The 24,284-nt window shown below is 44.0% G+C and overlaps 1 protein-coding gene across 1 annotated transcript in view; it reads right to left on the reverse strand.

The window, feature by feature from the left end:
* LOC149316541 (collagen alpha-1(XI) chain) overlaps nt 1-24,033 on the reverse strand; it is a 325,693-nt gene extending 301,660 nt beyond the window's left edge. The window contains exon 1 of the mRNA XM_089515788.1: nt 23,856-24,033. Coding sequence (XP_089371914.1) covers nt 23,856-24,000 — 145 coding nt within the window. The 5' untranslated portion in view covers nt 24,001-24,033. The remainder of the gene's footprint in view (nt 1-23,855) is intronic.
* Between the last annotated feature and the right edge of the window lie 251 nt (nt 24,034-24,284).

A 24,284-nucleotide genomic window follows, 5' to 3' on the forward strand; every position in this document is an offset into this window, starting at 1 on the left:
TCCATGAGCATACCTGGATGGTAGAGGTGTCCTGGCTGGCAGAGGGAGTCTTGGGACAGATGAGAGCAATCACTCCACTGAGGTGTCACCCAGTGCGTCTGAACCCTCAACACACCCCTAAAGACACCCCTATTGGGGAAGATGGACGTTGTAGGGTGCTCAATAGAAGGAGCTGCTTCAAAATCTAGTTAACATTCTCAATTTGTGTGGGTCAATAATGAGATCACACAATCCTGTCCTGCACCCTAAAGATGTTCCACCTTCAAACTAGGAGTGGAGAGAACTCTTCCTGAATCACTGTTTCTTCAAAATTTAATGAGGAGTATAACCTGCATTTCTAAAAATGCTAGGAAGTATGAATTCAGAAAGATGTTGGGAAGGATAGGGGTTGCCACTAATATACTTCCAAAGGTACTGTGGGGTGGAAATGGCAGCCACAGCATTCTTTAGAGCGCTATTACCACAAGCATTATTTTTTTAAAATAAAATAAAACAGGAGAGGGGCCAGCTGTCTCTGCCCTTATCACCCACAGCTTCAACAGTTGTCAGAACATCCTTCCCTTCCAGCCAGGTATCATCAGAACTTGAAGAGCGAGTACAGGACTATTGCTCACCAAAGTAGTATAATAGCACAATGGCAGAGAAGTGTGGTAGTAACTGTTTTCAAAACAGTATGTTCCCATTTGCTTCAACAACCCAATTGCTGCAAGACACCAAGCTGGTATGATAAAGTCCTCAGCTAAATATGCATAGTACTGAACCCTAAGTCCAAGATCCTATTAGAGAGCTGGAGGAACACAACATTCTGGCTGCATAATTATACTGGAGGCGAAGGCTGCTCCTTCACCAACTGTACAACACAAACTGGACAGCTCCTAGGAGCAACTCTATGGCCAGGGTCATGTTGCACACTGGAGAGAAGAGCAGACTTTCCCATTCCAGAAGGTAATGGGATGATACTTCTTTTCTCAACTATGCAGGACCTGGGCACAGTCCAAAAGCAGATCAGTAGATGGAGCTGCACCTTAGTACCTTCCAGTTGCCATCATGTAGCTAGTCTGCAAATCCATGCTTGCTAACTTAAGGGAAAGGCCTGGTTGACTCAGTGGAACCTACGTGTCTGTCAACATGAGTGGGATGGAGGAAGAGCTAGTATGTTTACATGTGACACTGAGACCCACAGGGCTGCAGAGTTGCTCAACCTGCAGTGTGCAGTCATACAAAACAACATTTGATTTTTAAAAACTGGCGATAGCCCCTGCCCAAATTTGTCCAATGAGGACGGAGCCTACTCAGTGGCCATTGGACACTTTTTGTCTGGCAGAGATGTGTGTTAATAATCATGAGGGAAAGGAACAGAACAGGAATCACACCATGCTATAACATTCTGTTGCAGGTACCACTTGTCATTTATAGGAACATTCATAGGGATACTATCCAATCAAATCCACCATCTAATTGCTTTTCTGTACTAAGCTTTCACTGGAAATGATACCTTTGCATGCGTACTTATATCTATGCCCGGTGATGGATAGCACATCTTAGGAGGGGAGACTGCAGACACGTGCAAACCCACCCCTCTAAAAGCATTCCTGAATTATCTTCAATCAACTCAGGCTTTTGTGGAGGCTTTGCTCGTGATGCTGACATACAAAACCTTTCCCAAGATGGCTAACAAAATAGCTAAAGCCTTTGGCTAATAAGCGATAACAAGTGTTTTTAAGTGTAGGCTGAAAATCAGACCTGATTAAATACTTCAAAGTTGTTCCATTTCCAGCTGGCTGTTTGGTTTCACTCATTCCTCAAGCTTTATTTGTCTACTATTCCAACTTTTTCAGTTACAATTCTCAATTGACCAAAATCAAGAAAGGTGAACCTGAGCAGAAGCAAGAGCCTTTATCAACCAGTTCTAGCTAGTATCCCCACAGTTTAAGAGGTGGTGTGGTTACCAGCCCTAAGCATATTTCAAAGCAAAGAAATGCAGTCTCATGTAAAAGCTCTCAGGCACATGCTTTGGGGAAGAAAACACCACGTTCATTCATGGCCTGGAATATCCTAGTGGAACTTTGCCAAGCAGACTCTCAATCTCTAGTTTCAGGGACATATAGTATAGTATAAGGGGCCCTACAGACCACCCCTAAAGGTCAGTAGGAGGCCACCTCTTTCCTGGCCAGGGAACCACCATCCTCCACTGATAGCACCTGCTCAACTCTCCTGTTTTGTTTTACTTACTGGAGGTAGCAATGATGGAGGAAATAGTCCATACATTCAGAAGTGACAGGCAACTCTTGTATGCTGCATTGGAATCAAGGTTGCTGAACACCATAGGAGTTAAAATCCCCATGAAGCTGAGGTGCCCTCTTAATTAATCCTATGCTTCCCATTATTTTAGGCAATAGCTGCACCAGTATCATATGCTGGGGGAAGAGTTATTTCCACTTTTCTGTCTCTTCCAGATTATCAGCCTAAGAGACAGATAAGTGGGTAGGGATGTCTAGAGACTCAAGGAAGGTGTACTGGTAGAATCTAGTTCTTCTCCAACTTGGAATAAAGCCAGAGAGGAACTTGGGGGGGGGGGAGTATAAGACTCTCTTCATATTACAGCATTACAGGTCCTGAAGATTCATGTTCTGAGCTCAGGAATTACCAATCTCTGAAAGATCTCTATTAGTTACATATTGCAGAAAGTGTTGTCCCTGCCTAATACCAATTTAGTTGTGGCTTTTGAAGCTTCTGTGGAAAGGAGCAAGCCATAACACTTTCCTTTAAAAAGAAGAAGAATATAGCAAACACTCAAGCTCTTTGAATAAAAAGTTTAATCTCACTATTGATCTGGTTCTTCTTAATTAAAGAATAGCTGTAAATATCTCAAACACATTCAGAAACATTTAGCTTCTAGATAAGCTGTTATAAGAAGCTAATGCATGCTAACACACCAGATAGCACATGTGAGCACATTTTATTTCAAAAAGCTTTTTTATAAAAGTGTATGTTTCCTAATCAATTGGGGGGGGGGGGGGTATAACATTTGACACATGCGATTGTCTAGTTGACAGTAAACCCCATGCTGTCCTGTACTCAACCTGGAAATGTATTTTGTAATTATCTGCTTTTATTTTAATGGGTAACTTGTACCTCATTACATGATTATGTCATAGGAACAAACATGCTCTTTGATTTTTAGCATACCCAATCCAGAGAGAGCAGGAAAGCATTTACTCACAGCAAATAACATACAATTAAAATTAAAAAGAACACCTAACATAATTTAAACTATATTGTCTACACTTGAACCTGGACACTCTACTCCAACCATGACTGTGGCTACATCTGCACTGCAGTTTGACACTGCTTTAACAGCCATGGCCCAATCCAATGGAATTATGAAATTTGTTGTTTGTTGTGGCACCAGAGATCTTTGACAGAATTAATATCTCACAAAACTACAATCCCATTTCATAAAATGCAAATTCAACAGTCTGACTTCAACATGAGAGAAGACCCAGGGTGAGAGTTCTTTCTCACTAACATTCCATACAGCTTCATTTAAATACACTGACCTCATACATGTCAACCATATCTTCAGTGGGCTGATGCACTGCTATGTGCATAACCATACACAGGCATAGCCCAGCATGCATCTAAACCAGTGAGGAGATGCATGAAATGCCTGTACAGTTTGACCTATGGCTTGTTGCCTTCTAAACAGAGCCAAAATATCCAGAAAGAGAATTGCAGGATTCTGTGAATACCCTTAGAACAGTTTTCTGACCTCTATCATATTCCTGGCTTGTATGCTAACAGAAAAGTCCAGCATGTACTCCCAGATGAATTTAGGGAATACAGTGAAACATTGGAGTGCATAAAAATCATTTGCCTTCAATTATCTTTCACCACTGTAATCAGTTTACACATGTAAATCTGAGGTGCGGACAAATGGGACCATCCAACTCACCGGGCTGGTTCTGTTGCTGTGGGGGAGGATGGGAAGGTGCCCTCTGGCAGTCTGGCAGCGGCACAAGCCTCCGGGTCTCGTGGGCTGGCCAGCTGGCTCCCAGACCCCTTGGTCCACGTGCACCATGGAGCACAACTCCTAGGAGCCCTGGGAGCGGAAGAGCCATGCTGTGGGGCCACAGGGCCACTTCCTGGGGCTGGACTCCAACTCCCAGGCTCCCACTGGGCGCTGGAAGTAGTCTGGGATTGGTGGCTGCTGGGCCCGCAGCCGGTGGGGGCACCTCGGCTTCCTGGCTTCCTACTGGCCTATTTAGGCCCTGGCTGTGCCGGTGATCGGCACCATTTTTTTGCCAGCTCCCCACCCTTCCTCCCTTGTTTCCAGGACTGGTGATGTGCTGTCACAATTTTCCAAGGGTGGCAGTAACATAGGTCTCGGATCTGGTGGGCGTGGTTTCCTGTGCTGTGGAGCACTGGATCGGGAGTCCCACATGGACCCAGGTTAGCAATGTTGCCAGTGCAGGGGCGGCATCGATTCAGCATTCCCCAGTGACATGGGGCAAAGATGGGATACACTTTAAGCCAATTACCTCTCTGTCATCCCGAAGCCTGGCCGTGACCAGGCATTTTGATTCATCAACCAACACAGGTTGGTGGATGACAGATCCAGACCTCATGCTCTCGGGCCAACACTCTTTTCTCTTCATCCCTTGCTGTTATATTCAATAAAGTTGTGGCCTTTTACTGCCAATTGGTTGTCTGTTGTGTTATTTGCGCCTTCTCCTTTCCACAGCAAAAAGCCAAGAGAGGGAGAGATGAACCATTTCTTCAAATTCTAAGCTCCTCTGGCATATGGCTCCATTTTCACTTCCATTAAAGCCTCCTCCAGGCATTTGCAAGCTGTGAATTGTACACAAGGATCAACTAGAGACTGTTAGTCTCCCACTTCCTTGGTTGGCACACCATCTCCTTCTTTATCTTTGGAAACATGTTGTTACTCTGAAAATTCAGAGATTGAGGAGTACCTTCCCTTCAAAAAAGAAGGTAAAGGAAGAAAAAAAGATGATGGAACTGGTGATGGAGGAGATGTTGCTATTTGCTGGAATATAACTACTGGATCTGTTTCTACATGAATACTTCTTCAATAATAACAATAATAATAATGATGCTTTAAAATTTACAAAATTTACCTAACTTATGCAGTTTCATTTGAACAGTTTAATTTTTTAAAAAGAAAAAGAAGCAATGCCTGCCCAATTCATCCTTTGGTACCACAAGCAGAATCAAAAGTATATTCTCCACTATTCTCCTCTTGCAACAACCAACACTTGTTACAGTCGAGTCTTGCTATATATTTAGACATCAGTTTGTAGTTTCATATAATTGAGTGCTTCTTACACTATCTGATGTGGGGGACCTGCTCCCCCTTCCCCCCATGTGCCAGGAACCAGTACCAAATTTGTGGACCAGCACTGCTCCAGGGACTACAACTTTGTGTAGCATTGATCTAACCTACCCATCATGGTGCCATCTGCTTCACCTCATTATATGACAAGGACAGCCTTGGGCAGAGGATCGTCTTCACCATAATACCCTATTTGTGAACTTCTGGAATGATTTGAATATTGATGAAAGCAAAAAGTTGGACTATACACTTGACTTTAGCGGGCTGACCCATCACAGCAAATTCTTCTGCTATCTGTCTTGGTTCCCCACTTTCAATAGAAAATTCTAGGGACATTCCTAGGGAGTCAGTTTGCTTCTAAGGAGAGCATATTAGAGAGAGCCTTACCATTGGCAAAAGGTTCCTGAAGCATTCCTGAAGTGCAAAGGTGGGATAGCAGGTCACACTTCTTAATCGTCATTGAGGCGTCCCACTTCTCTCCCGTTGTCAAAGCTTTTGCGGAGCAGCCATTTCTGAATAATAGGAATTTTCGTTACTCAAGAAATGGTTGCTCTGTGAACACTTTGACAACAGGAGAGAAGTGGGACACCTCAATGACAATTAAGAAGTGCAGGCAGTTATCCCACCTTCACCCTTCAGGAATGCTCCAGGAACCTTTTCTTGGCATTTTAGCAATGGTAAGTTGCTCTGTGTTAAAGAGTTCACAGTAACAGTATTTTTTTCAGGATAAATCAGTAACATCTCCACCAAAACACTCCCAGTGGAGGTGCACATTATCTCATCAAATGTTTGTTCTCACTGCAAACATTTGCACAGAAAGAAAAGGTGAATGTTGTTGGGGGGGGGGGGGGGGACCCACTAAAATGTACTGTATGTTCAAATGGAAAAGGCTGTCATTCCTCCCGTGCACATACATTTACAAATGCCCTCCTGTGTTCCTTTCCACCACACCATTTCCCTTGCTAGGCTTCTATCCAGATTCAGCTGATAAAGAAAATTCAAAAGATCATGAAAGCATCTGTTTCCCCCTTGACAGATGGGGAAAGGGTTCCCCATGGTTTCTTTATAATTTGTAGCATCAGGCTAAGTTCAGATCTGGCAATGGGCAGATGGCTGAAAGTAACCTGTACTCAAGGAGGATTCTCTTATTTACATGGTTCAGCCACTGTTTCTTATATGGAAGCTTCATATTTTTGAAACTGATACTCCCAATGCTGAAATGTCAGTGCCAAGTTAAACTTCTGGAATGCATTTTCTTCATGACTGTATCTGAAAAGATGGTAACCCAAAACTTGGTCAGAAGTGCAAGAAACACAATGTGCTCTCCACTAGTAAGATGCACACACCGTAATTATATGGGAGACATAGACAGAGAATAAGATTGCAGATAGGCAGAATAGAAATTTAATGTAACAACTCTGTTGTTTCACAAGCTATTCTTGAAATCTTGCAGACAAGGTGCTTGTATGTTGAAGACCTCAAGTGTGTCTAAATCACAGCCTCTGAAAGAAGCAATGAATAAGAGAGTGGAAGTGTAGCTGATTTGTTTTTGTAAAGAGTTCCTTATTTAGCACTTTAACAACAAAAAGAAAATATCCATCTGTAAGTGAGCAAGTATCATTTTTCCTTTGCCTTTCAGCCACTGGAATGTGAAAGATGGAGAACAACTGGCTTACCCATGGAAATGCTACAATGTTATCACAACAGGAAAAGAACTTCCAAAGGTGGAGGTAAAGATGTTTCAACCAAATCAAGGAGCAGTCAATAGGAAGTAGGTGTGTGTATGAGGGTAGCAAAAGTACTTAGGAAGCACTCACTAGTAATAGAGAGCTGCTAAATTTTGTATTTTTGCCTTCAAGTTGTTTATCGACTTATGGTAACCCCATTAATTTGATAGTGTGTTCTTAGGCAAGGAATAATCAGAGGTGATTTTGCCAGTTCTTTCTTCTGAAATATAGTCTACAAGAAACCTAGTATTTGTTGGCAGTCTCCCATTAAGTACTAACCTGGAATGACCCTGCTTAGCTTCCTAGATCGGACAGGATCTGGTGCTTTTAGCATATTTAGGTCCTTACTTGAAGGCCTAAGCCATGATGATGATGATGATGATGATGATGACGACGATAATGATGATTAGCTTTATTTATAAAGCGCCGTAAATGATTCTAGAATCAAAGCTGAGGTAAAATATTGGGGGAGGGAAGAGGACTAGTAAGGATCTAAATAATCACTTGTTTCATTGTTACATATGAGAATCAGCATTTTCAAATGTTTTCTCTCTGCTGGGCAAGTTATAAGATTTGGGGTAGATTTAAGTATTTTTTTCATAGTTTGGGGCCTTTTTGTGAAAGTTTTCAGAGGGTTCTTTATTTTTTAGAAAAGCTGCTGGGAAGTTGGATTGCTGGCACTGGATTGCAAGATGGCTTCAGAATCGCCACTGTGAGAAAACAATTATTGCAGAAGTGCTGAAAAAATATTTTAAAAAGATTTGATTTCAGGGCAGCAGGAGAATGACCCCCCCTTTTTTAAAAAAAAAAAAAGAAAGAAAGAAAGTAAAATATAAAATATTTTAACAAGTCACTCAGAGATTTGGGAATAGAAAGTGGCCTACATTGAAAACATAGGCTGAGAACGTACACTGTTGAGTGTAGCATAAGAGTTCCACATGTAGAACTACACTACTGCTCCTCTGTGACCATGTCCAGGGCTCTTCATTTGGCTATGATACACCATCACTATGGACACTCCATTGCTCATGCAGATGCTGGGGAAGTATCTGGCTATGTTATATATGTCATCAGTCTGTATCTGGCTATAGGAACACAGCCAGATGTTTCTCTGATCCTTCTTCCCTTGTTTTCCAGCAAAGCAGTGATTGTAGGCAGGTCGGGGGTTAGAAGAAAATACCAACGTCCATAAGAAGAACAACAAAAATACATAAAATAAGGTGGACTTACTCTTGGATATGTCACTAATAGCATTCCAGTCATATAATATTCACCTTGGTGAGTCATAAGTTGTACAAGTCTTCCTGAAAACAGTATCTCTGGGACAGTTCTCTTGACTTGCATGACTCCATCAGTGTGCATATAGTTACAATGACTGATACTGATAGAACACCCAGAGTAAGGCAAGTACCTCAGGCAGCAAATTGTGGGTGTTATAAAAGGGCAGCAAATTCTTAGTGATTTAACTTGTGATAGCTTTAGCTGTATTAGTGATTTAATTTGTCAAAACTGTACTTTTACTTCCAGGAATAGAGAGTGATGCTTGTGAGATTTTCTGCCTCATGTGCCACATTAATTTGGCTCAGCTTGGGCACTAAGCACTTTGGTTTGGGTGGGTGAGGGGCACTATTTGTTGATCCACACCCGGCTACAAAAATTTCATGGGCCAATCCTGCAAACACATGAAACTTCAAACACACAATGCTTTAATCCCAAAATTTGTTCAGATTAACCAATAGAGCAAAATGGGACTGTTGCAAACAAACTGGATTGGAGTTTGTAGTAAGCATCACAAAACTATCCTACTGCTGCTGCTTTAACAGCAAACTAACTTTGTTTTACTAACACAAATAATAAAATGCCAATTTCCATTCTGAAGAACTCAATTTCACCTTCTTTGAAGCCGTTGACACAATTTCTATGGGGGGGGGGGGGGAAGCAAGCTGATCAAGTTTCCAGTTTGGCAATTCATGATTTGGAATAAATACAAAGGGAAAAGAAAGAGGCATGGTATTCCAGTTCTTACATTTCTGCAAGCCTTACAAAATGCAGAATAATTAATTATTATTATTATTATTTTTACTGAGCACACATGCCTTATTATTTGTGTTGTGTGCATTGACTGACAGGTGAATTTTGATCCGCTGTGTTCAGATACTTGAATATTCAAACACATATTTACATCCAAAGTAACAGCCTTTGGCATCTATTGGTGCTTCCAATAGCACTGCATGCCATAAACATATGTGTGTACCACATGAGTGCCACCACTTTATCATACCCTCTAACATTTCACAGGTGAAAAGCAGGACAAGTGTGACCAAGTAACCAAAATATGGCCAAACAACCAAAGCAGTGGCAACAATACACATTAATTTATTTATTACACTTGTGTTCCACCTTTTTTTCAAGGGGCTTATTCACACAACCCTGTGAGGAAGGTTAGGCTCAAGGCTAAACAGCAAGGTATTGCAAATACATCCTGAAGTGTAATAATGTGATGGTTACAAGCAGCATTACACACACACACACACACACACACACCAACATTTTGCTCTGGAGAGATTCCAAGACTTCTGGAGAAGACTTTTAGGGGCAATGTGGAAGGGCCAGGTAAGGAACAGGAGGCTCTCCACACATACTTGCATTTACAAGACCTACTTGCACAAACACTATGACAACATGGTATATTGGTTATATAGTGTGCAGTGTAGGGTCACTTTATTATTTAGTTATGACTATATACAGGCCCAATCTGGATTAGGATGGTCACATTCAAGCAAAGGAGGTTTAATTTCCTTCTACCTTTTCCTAATGTTTTCCTTTTCCTCAATGGTGCCTTTTCACACAGGAGTGTAGAATTGGAGGGAGTTGTTGTTGGTGGTGGTGGTGTGTGTAAAGGTTTGAACTTCCTCTATCAGCATATAGGATTTATTGTCCAGTCTGGGCCCAGATGTGTGAAAAAGTTTTGTTTTATTTATCTATTACATTTCTATCCATCTTTCCCTTAAGGGGGTGAAAATGTGTCCTTCTCATCATTTGTTACTTATAATGACCTTATAAGTAGGTCAGGCTACAGAGACAGAGAGACTAGCTCACAGTCCACCAGTGTGTTTCACACTAGAACCTATCTGCACAGACCAAATAAAAAGAAGATGCGCTGTTGGAGAGAATCTTGAGCATCCAGTGGATGGCCAAAAAGACAAACAAATGGATACTTAAACAGATTGAGCCCGAACTCTCCCTGGAAGCCAAGATGATTAAACTGAGGCTGTTGTATTTTGGCCACATCATGAGAAGACATGACTAATTAAAAAAGGTAATAATGCTAGGAACAGTAGAAGGTAGTAGAAAGAGAGGAAAACCATGTGCCAGATGGCCAAACTCAATTAGGGAGGTCACGGTCCTGAATCTAAAAGACCTAAGCAGACCAGTGGAAGCAAAGAGGCTTGGAGATATCGCATACACAAGATTATATGAGTCAAGGTTGAGCTGAGGGCAGCTAACAACAATAGCAACAGAAACAACAACCCCTCCCCATCCTCTCAGCAGGCAGACCAGACGAAACAGGATCCAAACCTCAGTGCTGGTGTGAACAAAGTGGACAATATCTGGCCTGTCCAGTACCAAACCCAGGATATGCCCCTCTTAACACACGTTAAAATATCTCCGTTTGCTTCAGATCTCCTCAGAAGATCCAGATCCTTCTATTCTTATGCTGGGCAGCTGTTTAAAATGCATCCTTCTCTGCCACCCAGCGTATCTACTGCTGGCACCAGTCACTTCCTCTGTGGGCAGAACAAGGTGCCCAGCAATGTGATGGTCTCTGGGCACCATGTTCTGACCTCAGAATGAAGCAACCCATGGCAGTAGCAGACATGCTGAGCAGCTCAGGAGGATGCATATGTGAACAGCTGCCCAGCATCAGAACAGAGAGTCTTTGTAACAAGGGTCGGTTGGAGCAACTCCATGGCCAGGATACATCAGGCCACCTCTATAATATTGTAGCCAGTGCATACAGGAGCTTGGATTTCCATATTTAAGTCCAATGGCTGTCTGCAGATTCACTGCAAATTAATATAGTAAAAGGAGGGAAATTCAAACTTATTCTGCAGTCCAGGACCACAAGTAACCTGATGTCTTACATATTTCAGTGTGTAATAGCTAGCACTAAACAATTTAACTCCTATTTCTCATGCTGATGGCATTACAGTTTTGGCATAAACTGGGACCCCAACCCCAACACAGGCAAGAGGTTTCTTTTTTAAAAAAGAAGTTCTTATATGCAATTATATGCTGAAAGAACTCTACAACTACCAGCTCCTGCCAGAATGTGAATAAGGTAAACAATTTTTCTATTAACTTGTGTAGTTTGCAAACATTCAGCTAAAACAACCTGATACAGTAATTATGATGACTGGTGATTTTTTCTGTGTTAGTAAAGAGGCAGTAAATGACAGACATTTTGCTTTCTTTTATTGCTTTTCTCCCATTTACTTTATATAATTCTTACCTTCATTCTTCCAGTTTTGGAGGAATATAATTTTGTTCTCAAAGGCACAAAGGAGGGTTGCTGCATTCTTGTATCCCATTATCCTCAAACAGCCAGCCCAACAGTAAATTAACGAACAGTAAAAGGATTTCCTACTAAAGGAAGCTGAGAACTACACTGAGCAAAGAAAAATTTTTTAATCATGCTGGCAGATGGAAACCCTACTGTTTTGGACTGGAGAAAACAAAACAAGTCTGTCAGAAGCATAATTGCTTCAGCGTGTTTTAGGTATCATTTCCCTTCCAGCAATAATGTCATAGTTCTTTTGTTATGTTGCATTATCCCATCCCCTTCCACCCCATGCCATACCATCACCACTTTCTCTTCCTTCTTCTGGCAGGTAGGGTCTTATTTGGAACAGACCAAACAGACACAATTTAGGAAAATTACTATGTCAAATGTGGTTGCCTTGGCTGTGATTAGTAGAAAGACTCAGAAAGTGGAAATGCCAAAACTACATCCAGGCTCCTGAAAGAGGCCAAGTGGCTTCTCACCAACTGCCAACCTAGATAATAATGCACCCTCCCCCCCAATATTTTACATTTGTCAGAGTGTACTGGGAAGAGAAAGGATCCTCGTGCCTCTCCTCTTCCGCTACAAAACTGCTGAACTAAGTGAAAAGTATGGAGCTTACTGTTCAGCATTTTAAACTGGCTCAATTCTCCTGGGCTGGAGCCAGGACACGGGATGGAGACAGGGATTATTACACACTAAATCGTTGGCCACCATCAGCCCGGGTCCCAGTTTTCTGACTTCTAAAAAGTGTTGGTGGAGCATGGCTTAGACCTGGCTGGGACCCAGGCTAATAGCGGCCGGTGGTTTGACGGCAATTTAGTGTGTGATAATCCCCGTCTCCATCCCGCATCCCAGCTCCAGCCCGGGAGGCTGGAGCCAGTTTAAAATGCTGAGTGATAAGCTTCTATGTTTGCACTTTGAAATCAGTTTGCACCAACTAAGCAAAGCAGAGGACAAAGAGAAAAAGTGGGAGGTGGTGGTGAGAGAAACAGGGACATTTCAAAAACAGCTGAAAAGTGGGGCGAAAGAGGATTAATCTGTACTTTCCTGGCCAACAAGGGACAAGTGGAGGGTATGGGATTCAAAAAGGAAAATGGGCAAGAAGACCTGGGATAGTTAAATGTATCAGTTGCCCTTTATCCCATATTCATTTAAATAAAAAAAAATAAAAAAACCTTCAAATTCTTTCCATCAAACTTGCAAATTCTGAAATTCTATTCTCCAAAAATGGAGGCGGGTTATAGACCGCTGCTTTGAGGCGGTCTGCCGCTGCCGCCGTTTGCTCCGTAAGGGAGCCGCCGCGTGGCTCCCTTCCGGAGCAAAAAAGAAGCTCCAAAATGGAGCTTCTTTAAGCGGCGCCTCTATGACGTCGCGAGACGCCAGGGGCGGACTCGTGACGTCATAGACGCCGCGACACATGCGGACGCACAGCGTCCGATACGTAAACATGGCGGCCCCCATGTGGAAGGGGCGCCACCATGTTGTATGTATGGAATACGTACTAGGGTTAGGGGGGTGCGGAAGCACCACCCCTTCCTAACCCTAATACGTATTCCATTCGTATTTTTTGGCGGTTTGTAACCTGCCGGACTACACAAAATGTTCACCTATAGCTTCTAGCTATTCCAAGTAAGGAGGGCACCATATTGTACATTCTTATGACATATTTAAAGATGATGACATTATTGGGGAGTGGGCAAAAAGGCTGCAACCCCAATTCTTATGAAATTCATGGGGTCACCCTAAGTTGACAGGCAGCTTGAAGGCATATAAACATGCATAGCTAGCACACAGCCAGTAAGGTGTAGTGGTTTGAGTGTTGGAAGACCAGGGTTTGAATCTCCACTTAGCCATAATAATAATAATAATAATTTGTTTTATTTATATACCGCTATTCCAAAGATCATAGCGGTGAACAGCAAGTAAGCTAATTAGCAAGTAAGCTAATTTGCCCCCAACAGTCTGGGTACTCATTTTAGCGACCTCGGAAGGATGCAAGCCTGAGTCGAGCTTGGGCCCTTTTGCTGGTCTTGAACTCTCAACCTTGTGGTTTTGAGTGAATGGCTGCAGTACAGGCATTTAACCACTGCGCCACCAGGGCTCCTTCCAAGCCATGGAAACCTACTGGACCTCAAGCAAGTCACACTTTTCAACCTAAGAGAAAGGCAATGGCAAACCTTCTTTTAATAAACCTTGCTAAGAAAACACTATGACAGAGTCACCATAGTTTGGAGTCTGTTGGAATACACATAATAACAACATATAGGCAAGAATAGTTAACACACACACCCATTTAACTGGCTACAATTGGGAAGGGTAAGATGTTATTAGTCTCCTACTCTCTTCACTCTTTACCATTATCTGTACTGGATAGTGCTGATGGGAGTTGCAGTCCAGCTACATTAAAAGGACTGCACATTTACCAAATCTAACTTAGAATATGACAAATTAATGAGATCAGACATGGTAGAGTCCTCTGTACGTACAGATTCTTTATCCATGGAGTCAACCATATATGGCTTGAAAGTATTCAATATAGATACATTCCAAAAAGCAAAGCTTGATTTTGCCATTTTATATAAGAGACACCATTTTACTAGGACATTGTATTTAATGGGACTTGAGCATCCATGAATTTTGGTATTCAAAGGGGGTCATGGAACCAAACCCAGAGACTACCAAGGGCTCACTGTACCATTTAAATCAGTGATTTTACAGCATGCATTTGCTAGCTGAAATCTGACAACATCTGGAGACCCAAATGATCTGCATAGTTATAGCAAAATTAAGTACGTCAACCAGACTATCAGCCCTGATGAATAACTGGACATTGTCTCAACTGCAGAGCCCTCCCATAATAATATATTTCTAGGACTTAGCTTTTGAATCAAAGTATCTAATTTACTGGAAAACATCAAACAAGGAGAGATTTACAGATTAAGTGAGAACTTACTCTTTCCCTCTCTCACTCTTTTGTTTATCCATTGCAGACAGAGTGTATTGCTGTGAATACTTCTTAAGATTTTTGTAAATAAAATTATGTAGCCCCCTTCTGTCTTATAGGAGAGGGTGTTTTATTAATCATTATAGAAATATAAAAATGATTTGGTTTGTGGGAAGGGGGGACGGATATCTTCCTTTATTTCAAGGATCTTTCTCAAGCTTCCTTGCAAAGGACAAGTAAAGAACTGCACAACCTACACAACATACCAGGCATATTTCTGTGTCAGCTGCCAAGGCTGGGGGGGGGGGGGGGGGGGATCAGTGTTTAGCCACAGGTCTACTGCAGAGATGCTGGATTTTAACAGCAAAACCCTGAGACAGAGTGTTTGCTGTTTTCCACTGCCAGAGTCAAAGTATACAGTACATGAGGGAGATGTGACCATGTCACCTGCTGAACCCTGGGACTCAAAGCTACATTTATACATTGGGATCATCTAAAGTTATTTCAGATCTCTCCACTTCCTTCTAAAATGGGTCCATTTACTCTAAAACCTGAGAGCACTTAGTGAATTAAAACACAACACGTTTAGGAAATACAACAGCCTAGTAAGAGCATTTTAGGAGGTCTGGTAATTGACAAAAGGAAATAAAATATGGCACTTAACCAGGGGTGTAGATACAGAGGAAAGTCCAAATGAGGGCATTGCCCCCTCCTAAACAAGAACTCTGCCCTCCTAAATGAAATTCTCCTTCAGTTGCCAAATTTCTAGCATTGCAGAGTGTGAAGCGCTTTACAGATCTGCCTGAAAGGCCAGCATGGGGGCAGAGTCAGGGCATAGTGTCCTCACAACACCCACCCCCAGGGTGCCTTGATGCCGCACACTGCTCCACATGGCGCATGGTGTCGTGGCACACCTCTGACACTGCGTCCAGATGATGCAGCGCCGAAGGAGTGCCATACAGACGCGTCACCGCAGCTATGGCACTTTTTGGAGGGTGCAAAAAGGAGCTGCTTTTTCTTGCTCCTTTTTGTGCCCTTGAAAGGCCAGGTTGGGGCTGCGGCATGAGGTTGCTGCAGCCCTGATCTGGCTAGGAAAGGAGTGGCTGGAGGCAGTCTGTTGAACTCATGGGACGCTAAAATCAATCACACTTAGAACTCTTATATTTGCTTAGTTTGTAATCTCTTGGTCACTTTGCCTGCCCCATTCTTTGAATGCCTAAACTCTATTTCTAAATAATCAGCTGAAGCTTTAAATTACTGCAACACTAGAAATTTGGGGACTGAAGGAAAATTCATTTGAGAAGCAGCAAAATTCTTATTTGAGGCAACTCTTTCGTTTTTTCCTCCCCATGATAACTACATCCTTCCCATAACACACAATGGGTTGGAATCAGACAAGATTTGTCACATTTATGACCCACTGTAATTAATGGGCACTTTGGGTCCCTTTTTGGGAGAAAGGCGGGATAAAAATAAAATAAATAAATAAATAAATAATAAGATAAATGGTTAGTTGTTACAACACTTAACAGAATGGAGACTAACGGTACATCTACATTACAGAAATAATACAGTTTGACACCACTTTACATAGAATCATAGAAACGTAGAGTTGGAAGAGACCACAAGGGCCAACCACTCCAACTTCCTGTCATGCAGGAAATCTCAAAGCATACCTGACAGATGGCTATCCAGGCTCTGCTTAAAAGCCTTCAAGGAAGGAGACTCCACTACACTCCGAGGAAGAGTGTTCCACTATCGAACAGCCCTTACTGTCAGGATGTTCCTCCTAATGTTGAGGTGGAATCTCTTTTCCTTTAGCTTGCATCCATTGTTCCAGGTCCTGTTCTCTGGAGCAGCAGAAAACAAGCTTGCTCCCTCCTCAATATGACATCCCTTCAAATATTTAAACAGGGCTATCATATCACCTCTTAACCTTCTCTTCTCCAGGCTAAACATACCCAGCTCCCTAAGTCGTTCCTCATAGGGCATGGTTTCCAGACCCTTCACCATTTTAATCACCCTCCTTTGGATACGGTCCAGTTTCTCAACATCCTTTTCGAGCTCCATCCTATGGAATCCTAGGATTTTTGTTTAACATGGTCTTTAACTTTTGGAGGAAAGTTAACTGCGTTCTGGTGCCTTGCAAAATTACAGATCCCAGGATTCTGTAGGATGGAGCTTTTGCAATTAAAGTGGTGTCAAATTGCATTCTACAGTGCAGATACATTCTTGGTGTGACAAACACTGAAGCCTGTACACGTATCCAGAAAGATGCATTTAGCTCAGTGGGCCTTGCTTCTGTGTAAAGATGCACAGGTTTGAGTTGTAAAACTACAGTCATCAACCTCCTCACCTGGGTGCAGGTGGCACTGAACTGAATGGGACTTAGCTGTGAATGATGCTGTCCACAACTGTGATGTTAGTCTCAATATAGTATATCGTTACCATCTGTTTTACTATTCATGCTTTGTTTTTTAAACAACTGCCTCCACAAAAAATGTAGCAGGTGATCATGTCACTAACAGCCACATCCTTGTGAAGAAAAAATTTCAGCTTCACTCCTGGATGCATCTCTACAATTAAAGGTACAGAAGGCTGATCAGGAAAAACAAAGTGGAGGAAGTATGAAGAGGTAATGGCAGTCAATACCCTGGCATGTTGGTCAATACTCTAGGGTGGCCAGATGCAAATGCTGGACTAGCGCAGTTTTACTAACTGTGCAGAAGATGGAATTTCAGGAGGGATAGTTTGTTGCACAAATTACAATTACAGTGGGCCCTTGGTATCCATTGGGGTTTGGTTCCAGGACCGCCTAAGGATACCAAAATACATAAATGCTCAAGTCCCATTAAACAGAATGTCATAGTAAAATGGTCCCCCTTATATAAAATGGAAAAATCAAGGCTTGCTTTTTGTAATTTATATATTAATATTTTGAAGCCATGGATGCTTGAATCCATGGATAAAGAATCCGTTGATAAGGAGGGCTGACTGAAGTTTTCTCTTCTGCACAACTATTAACAGTGCAGACGCTGAGACCTCTTTTGCATCTAGCCACATCAGTCAGCACAGGTGAGTCAGTAGTACATTACGTACAGTGCACCAAGCACAAGACAGGATTCCAGCTATGGGGAGTGGGCAAATATTGCCCCCAGATAAGAATTCTGCCTCCCATGAAATTTTCCTTCAATCCCCAAATTTCTACCATTTCAGTAACGTAAAAGTTCAGTTGGGCATCTAGAAATACACTTAGGCTTCCAAAAAAAAAATAGCCAGGCAAAGGGAATACAAAGACAGCAAATAGAGCAATTCTATGTGTCAAGGACTGTCAGTGTCTCCCTCTTTGCAATGCCAGAAATTTGGGGACTGAAGGGAAATTCATTGCAGGGGCAGAACGTCCTTATCCCCCTAAATCCCAGCACAAACCATTCTGATGCATGAGCATCTCTTATTGAAAATAATAGTACTGATTATAGGAAACAAATCTTAGCCTATCTATATAGTTAAGTATATTCAAGAATATATAGGAATTCCTTCTTTGTAATCAGCAGCTCTTAAATAGTTCACGTTGCTTTGGCATGGAATGGATTTATGTGAATAACACACAGAAAGAGAGGAGTGTATGAATTGTTTCCTATTTCATTATAAATATTGTGCAGAAATTCTACTCCCATTTCCATACAACTGGGGTCTTGTGTTTCCATTTTGTGGTTTCTGCAAATAGCTCCACAGCTTAAGAAAAAATGGGCATACTGAGAAATATCCAGCCAAGAAAAGTAAGCCTCTTTCTACTTGTAGAAGACTCTAGCTTCAAAAGGTGCTTGAGTAGCACAACGAATCCCCTTGTTAACTTTTTAAAAGGTGTTTTCTTTTTATTAGACTTGCAAATCAGTCCACAGAAATTGCTATCCCATAATTTTCTCTGACCTGCCTCCCTATGTATCCTTAGGACAGTCATTGGTTTACGTCAGTGACAAAAAAAAGTGGGGAGACGTGGGATGAAAAAAGAACTAACTTTCTTCCAGTTAAGAAAAGCTCCTCTGATTGGTTACCCGGGTGAGACATTTACTCACCCTAGGTGATCGGGCGATTATCTATTTATAATCTTCTTTTAAATTCCTTGGACTATATTTATATTGCTTTTTCATTGAAGCTAAGCAGACTTGGCCAGTATCTGAATCCGGGCATGTGAAGTAACTTTCTTTCTTTTGAATGTAGTATGAATAATTATAATTAAAATGCATACAGTCAGAATAAATTAACCAGCAGCCATTACTCAAGGGATTATCAGTGCTTCCATTTGCTCAGAAAGTTGAATACTTTGTGGATGTCCTGTGTGGTGGGGTTAGTTATCTCATTCACTGCCTCAGTGTAGAGACACTAAGACAATTAACACAAAATAATCAACCCAAATTGTATCTGATTGTTCATGTTCTATATCTACTCTAAAGTATAGGTTAATTCATACTGAGCACCAATACCAACATGGGAGTATATCACACGGGGATTTGGGGGGATTTTTGGAGCTCAGATCCGGGGTGACTGCAGGTCCACAATGTGAATTCACGTTATAATCCTTTCTATGGGCGCTCCTTCCGTGGCGCTTCCGCAGTGATTCCAAAGCGACCCCTCATTTTGGTAAAATCGGGAAAAAAGTGAATTTACAGAATTCACTTTCAAGCTCACTTCGATTTCACTTAGAATTGGTCTGGTGTGGAAGATCACTCTGATGTCACCCCCCCTTGGCCCCCTGCGTCCTGCTCCTTCATTCCCCTCCTCCTCCTTCATGCCATTTTGTCCTCTCTGCCACCCTACAACCAATCCCATCATCCCCTGCCTTCTCCTGCATCCGAACCCTGGCCCCAGTGACCCCCTGCGACCTATCCCATCATCCCCTGCCTTCTCCTGCATCCGAACCCTGGCCCCAGTGACCCCCTGCGACCTATCCCATAATTCCCTGCCTTCTCCTGCATCCGAACCCTGGCCCCAGTGACCCCCTGCGACCTATCCCATCATCCCCTGCCTTCTCCTGCATCCAAACCCTGGCCCCAGTGACCCCCTGCGACCTATCCCATAATTCCCTGCCTTCTCCTGCATCCGAACCCTGGCCCCAGTGACCCCCTGCGACCTATCCCATAATTCCCTGCCTTCTCCTGCATCAGAACCCTGGCCCCAGTGACCCCCTGCAACCTATCCCATCATCCCCTGCCTTCTCCTGCATCCGAACCCTGGCCCCAGTGACCCCCTGCGACCGATCCCATCATCTCCTGCCTTCTCCTGCATCCGAATCTTGGCCCCAGTGACCCCCTGCGACCTATCCCATCATCCCCTGCCTTCTCCTGCATCCGAACCTTGGCCCCAGTGACCCCCTACGACCTATTCCATCATCCCCTGCCTTCTCCTGCATTCGAACCTTGGCCCCAGTGACCCCCTGTGACCTATCCCATCATCCCCTGCCTTCTCCTGCATCCAAACACTGGCCCCAGTGACCCCCTGAGACCGTTCCCATCATCCCCTGCCTTCTCCTGCATCCGAATCTTGGCCCCAGTGACCCCCTGCGACCTATCCCATCATCCCCTGCCTTCTCCTGCATCTGAACCCTGGCTCCTGGTTTAGCCATATAAACCCACTGGATGATCATAGACAAGTTACCCTCTCTCCACCTCAGAGAATGGCAATGGCACCCCCCCCCCCCTTTCTTGCCAAGAAAAACACATGACAGGTTCACTTTAGGGTTGCCATAAGTCAGAAATGAGTTGAAGACACACAACAACAACGATCATTAATCAAAAATGGCATATAGTTCTTTTTAAAAAACAATAACTCCTTTATTGCTTTGATAACCAAAGTTCCTGATCTTTGAGGACTTAGTAAAAATAACAAAGAAGCACACATACAGGCACTGTCACCCTATGCCTTTTGGAGGTTTAATACCCACTAAAATGACCAAGACTTAGACAAACCCTCCCCTATGTGGTGTTCTCCAGATGTGTTGAATTACAACTCCCATCAGATGGGAGCTGTAGTCGAAAACATCTTGAAAGCAATGGGTTGGGGGAAACTTAGGCCCGGTACAGACCACCGCTTTGTGGTGGCCTGACAGCAAAATTAGGGCTGGGGAGCATGGAGCGTCTGCACACTCCGTGCTCTCCCAGTACCATTTTGGATACACACGTGTTCAGACAGCACACGTGCTGATGATGTGCCTCGTGCGCCACATGTAAATGTCACGGCACATGAGAGACAGCACAGCACCACTCCAGGGCGCTAAGGCACCTTGGCAGTGAGGCATAAAGGAGCCGCATTTCACGGCTCCTTTTTCCGGGCACATCATTGCAACGATGTGGGGGAGAAAGGAGCAGCGTCTCGCCACTCCTTTCCCCCGTCTATATATCCCCCCCCCCCCCCGTAGTTACATTGTCCACAGTTCATGAAACTTTCTTTTCTGGGAAAGAAAACGAGACAACAGAATGCCCAGGGAGTTTTTTGTTCCATAATAACAAAAATATTTGTGGGAGCAGGATTCAGAATTTGTCAAAATCATCTTGTCAGATACTTGAGTTCCATCAGGATTCTCTAGTTGGATTTCTATGTTCGAGCAGGCCATTCTCCCAAAGAAGAATACCTTAGACTAGAGGATCACAACACCAGAGAGATCAGCACCATGTGGCAAAATGAAATACCCTGTGTCAACATATTTTCAGTCATCTGAGCTGCATTTGGAGAAAGCGACTTTTCATTCCTTTGGAAAGAATCCCCATTCCAACACATGCTTTTCCGCCACTCTCTCAATGTCTAATTCCTAATGTGGGACAAAACAAGTAGCCAGGAAATACAAGCCTCCAAACCACATTCAGGGATTTTGTTTTGCTTTTTGCAAAAGAGAGAGAGTGCACAAGAAAGGAAGTGAAGAAAACAGCAGCCACGCTGCTCATCTTTACAGAATCCCTTCTTAAATGGCTTCACTTGGTGTGAAGTCAAGCTGTGCCCATGGTGCTGGTGTTCCCTTGGCTTTCAGAGGTAGAAAGGAAGGAGACTCCTTCACACCTCCATACAAGAGGTGAGTTGGAAACACCGAGGTTATTCCTCCATCTCAGTTTCAAGCTGAGCCAGCAGGGGGCAGAGAGAGAGATTGGTGTGACTGACATGCAAGTCCAAGAGGTGACCAGGAACCCAGAGGGTGAAAAGGGAACTCTCTTGCACAGGGAGAGAGGGAGCGTGCACACCTTTGGGTCTCCTGATGTGACTATAAGGGAAATTCAGACTGGAAACCCAACAGGACAATTTACAAAACCAAGAGCTGTTTCCAAGATGAAAAGAAAGTTGTAACAAGAGATTTCCTTCCGAAACAGCTCAAGCTTTTTTGCTTGAGACCAACACAAAAGGAGGCAAAGATGGAACAATAGGCACCCATCACTCAGTTGCTTCATCAGCTTGACTATTTGGGGGAGGGGGCACTACACACACAGCCAAAACACACTAAGGAAAATTTCCCCCACAATCAGGGAGAGAAGGAAGCCCCACAAAGGGCAAAGCAGCTGGTCCCTTTGAGGGGGCATGGTAAAGGCTGCTCCTATCCAGTGACCGCCTCACTGCATGATGGAGGGCAGCTCAGCCGCTGTTCTGCTGCAGCAAGGGACTTTGCCTAGAATGACTGCCAGATGTGGGAAAGAAAGACGTCCCCTTGGGGAATCCCCTTCTTAGCTGACCCTCCCTTCCCCAAAGGTCCTTCTCTGGCTTGAAAAGTCACTCTTCCCTTTGGAGACTGGCTGCCTGCAAAGGGTGCAGCTATGGGAAAGAGGTGAGGAAGTATTGCTCCATTCTCTCCCCCCAAAAATAAGAATTCTGCCGCTTAATGAAATGTCCCTTCACTCCCCAAATGTCTAGCATTGCAGTTGCTTCACTTCACTTCACAAATGCACCTGAGGAGTCAGACTGAAGTCTAGGAAAGCTCATGCTGCCAACTCCTTTCTCTCACTGAGTCTCAAAGGTGCTACAAAATCTCTCTATAGTTATTATTGTTATTATTATTATTATTATTATATCCCAAATGCATCTGAGGAAGTAGACTGAAGTCTAGGAAAGCTGATGTACCAAGTTCTTTCTTTCAGTGAGTCTCAAAGGGGCTGCAAGATCTCTCTACATTATTATTAGTATTATTATAGTCCAAATGCATCTGAGGAAATAGACTGAAGTCTACGAAAGCTCCTGCTGCCAACTCCTTTCTTTCAGTGAGTCTCAAAGGGGCAGCGAGATCTCTCTCCACATAGTCATCCCACAGACTAACACGGCTCTAGCTCTGTAGGCATCCAAAGGAAAGTGACCAAGGGAATGCAAAGAGGAAAAAGTTCGAAGGTCTGACAACTCTGGAATGCTAGCTGTTTAGGGACTGAAGTGATCTTTCATTTTCAGTCTTCTTTTGGGAGGAAAGCCCTCCATATAGCTAGACTCCTGCACCGGGCTAAGAGAGGTGCCCACAGACCCCTAAGGGACCATTCCCTCCTCCGCCTGCCCAGGGATGCTCCTACCTAAAGGGGAGGAGGAGGGAGGCAGGAGGAGGAGGAGGAGGGTCCTGTCACTGCCCTGCCACGTCAGCTGCAGGGAGACAGCGGGGCCACTATACCCCCCTTCTTTGGGGTGGGCATCTAGGGTAGAGGAGAGGAACACCTATCCCTCTGGGGATGGGAAAGACCCCACTGGCCCCCTCCCAGGCCTCGAAGATCTCTGTGCCACTCCGAAACGTTCGCAGCGGTAGAGTCACGTCCATGAAACTTGTCACTATATTCAAGAAGATCGCCACCTTCCTAGACCAACAGGATCGCACATGTCTCCCCCGATTTGTTGCCTCCACCCGATTCACTAAAATAAAGGACTCCAGCTCTTTTCTCCCCCACCTCCCTTTTCAAAAGGAGGCTGATATTTGGGGACCCAAAGTTGGAAGAAAGTAGATCAAGTGTCCGCTCCACCACCTCCTCCTCCTCCTCTGACCCAAACATAAAAGTCCTGTTGAGAGAAACACACACAACACACAAACACACAAACACCAGCTTCGCCACCCTCCTCCTCCCCACAGTTGAATTCCCCTTTGGGCCAAACGGAGCTGATGGGTTTGATCAACTACTAGGGCGAATTTAAAGAGACGGAGGAAGAAGAACCCGTTTGGCGTGGGCCCCGAAAATTCCATAGAGACAAAGAGTTAAAGCGGGGCCAAACCGGGTTCTCTCTCCAGTGTGGCTGCATCCAGAGTTTGTCTCTTACCTCCGCTGCCCGGGGTCGGCTGCAAGAGGAGGAGGAAGGCGCTCCAGGTGAGGAGAAAGAGGCGGCGGGCGGGCGATCCCGGTTTCGTCTTCCACCGGGGCGCCCACCGCCTCCTCCCCGTCGTCGTCGTCGTCGTCGTCTCCATGGGCCTCCCCCCAAGTCGGACCCCTTCTCTGCCCTGGACCCGCCTTGTAAGATCCCAAGAGAGACGTCGTCGTCGTCCTTGCCCTGGTCTTCTTCTTCTTGTTCCCCTTCACTGGCCCATGAGGAGGAGAAGGGCGCCTAGAGAAAGGCACGAAGGTGCTGCTGAGGAGGAGGAGGAGGAAGAGGAGGGAAGAGGAAGGCGACGTGGGGCCTCCTCGCCCTGCCTCAGCTCCGACTTTGAGAGGGGGCTTCTTCTTCACTCCGAAAACCGAAGGCGCAGCATCC

This window comes from Sceloporus occidentalis, unplaced genomic scaffold, assembly GCF_023333645.1.
Source record: "Sceloporus occidentalis isolate IW3139 unplaced genomic scaffold, rSceOcc1.0.p SCAF_3, whole genome shotgun sequence".
In the NCBI taxonomy this organism is placed as follows: domain Eukaryota; kingdom Metazoa; phylum Chordata; class Lepidosauria; order Squamata; family Phrynosomatidae; genus Sceloporus; species Sceloporus occidentalis.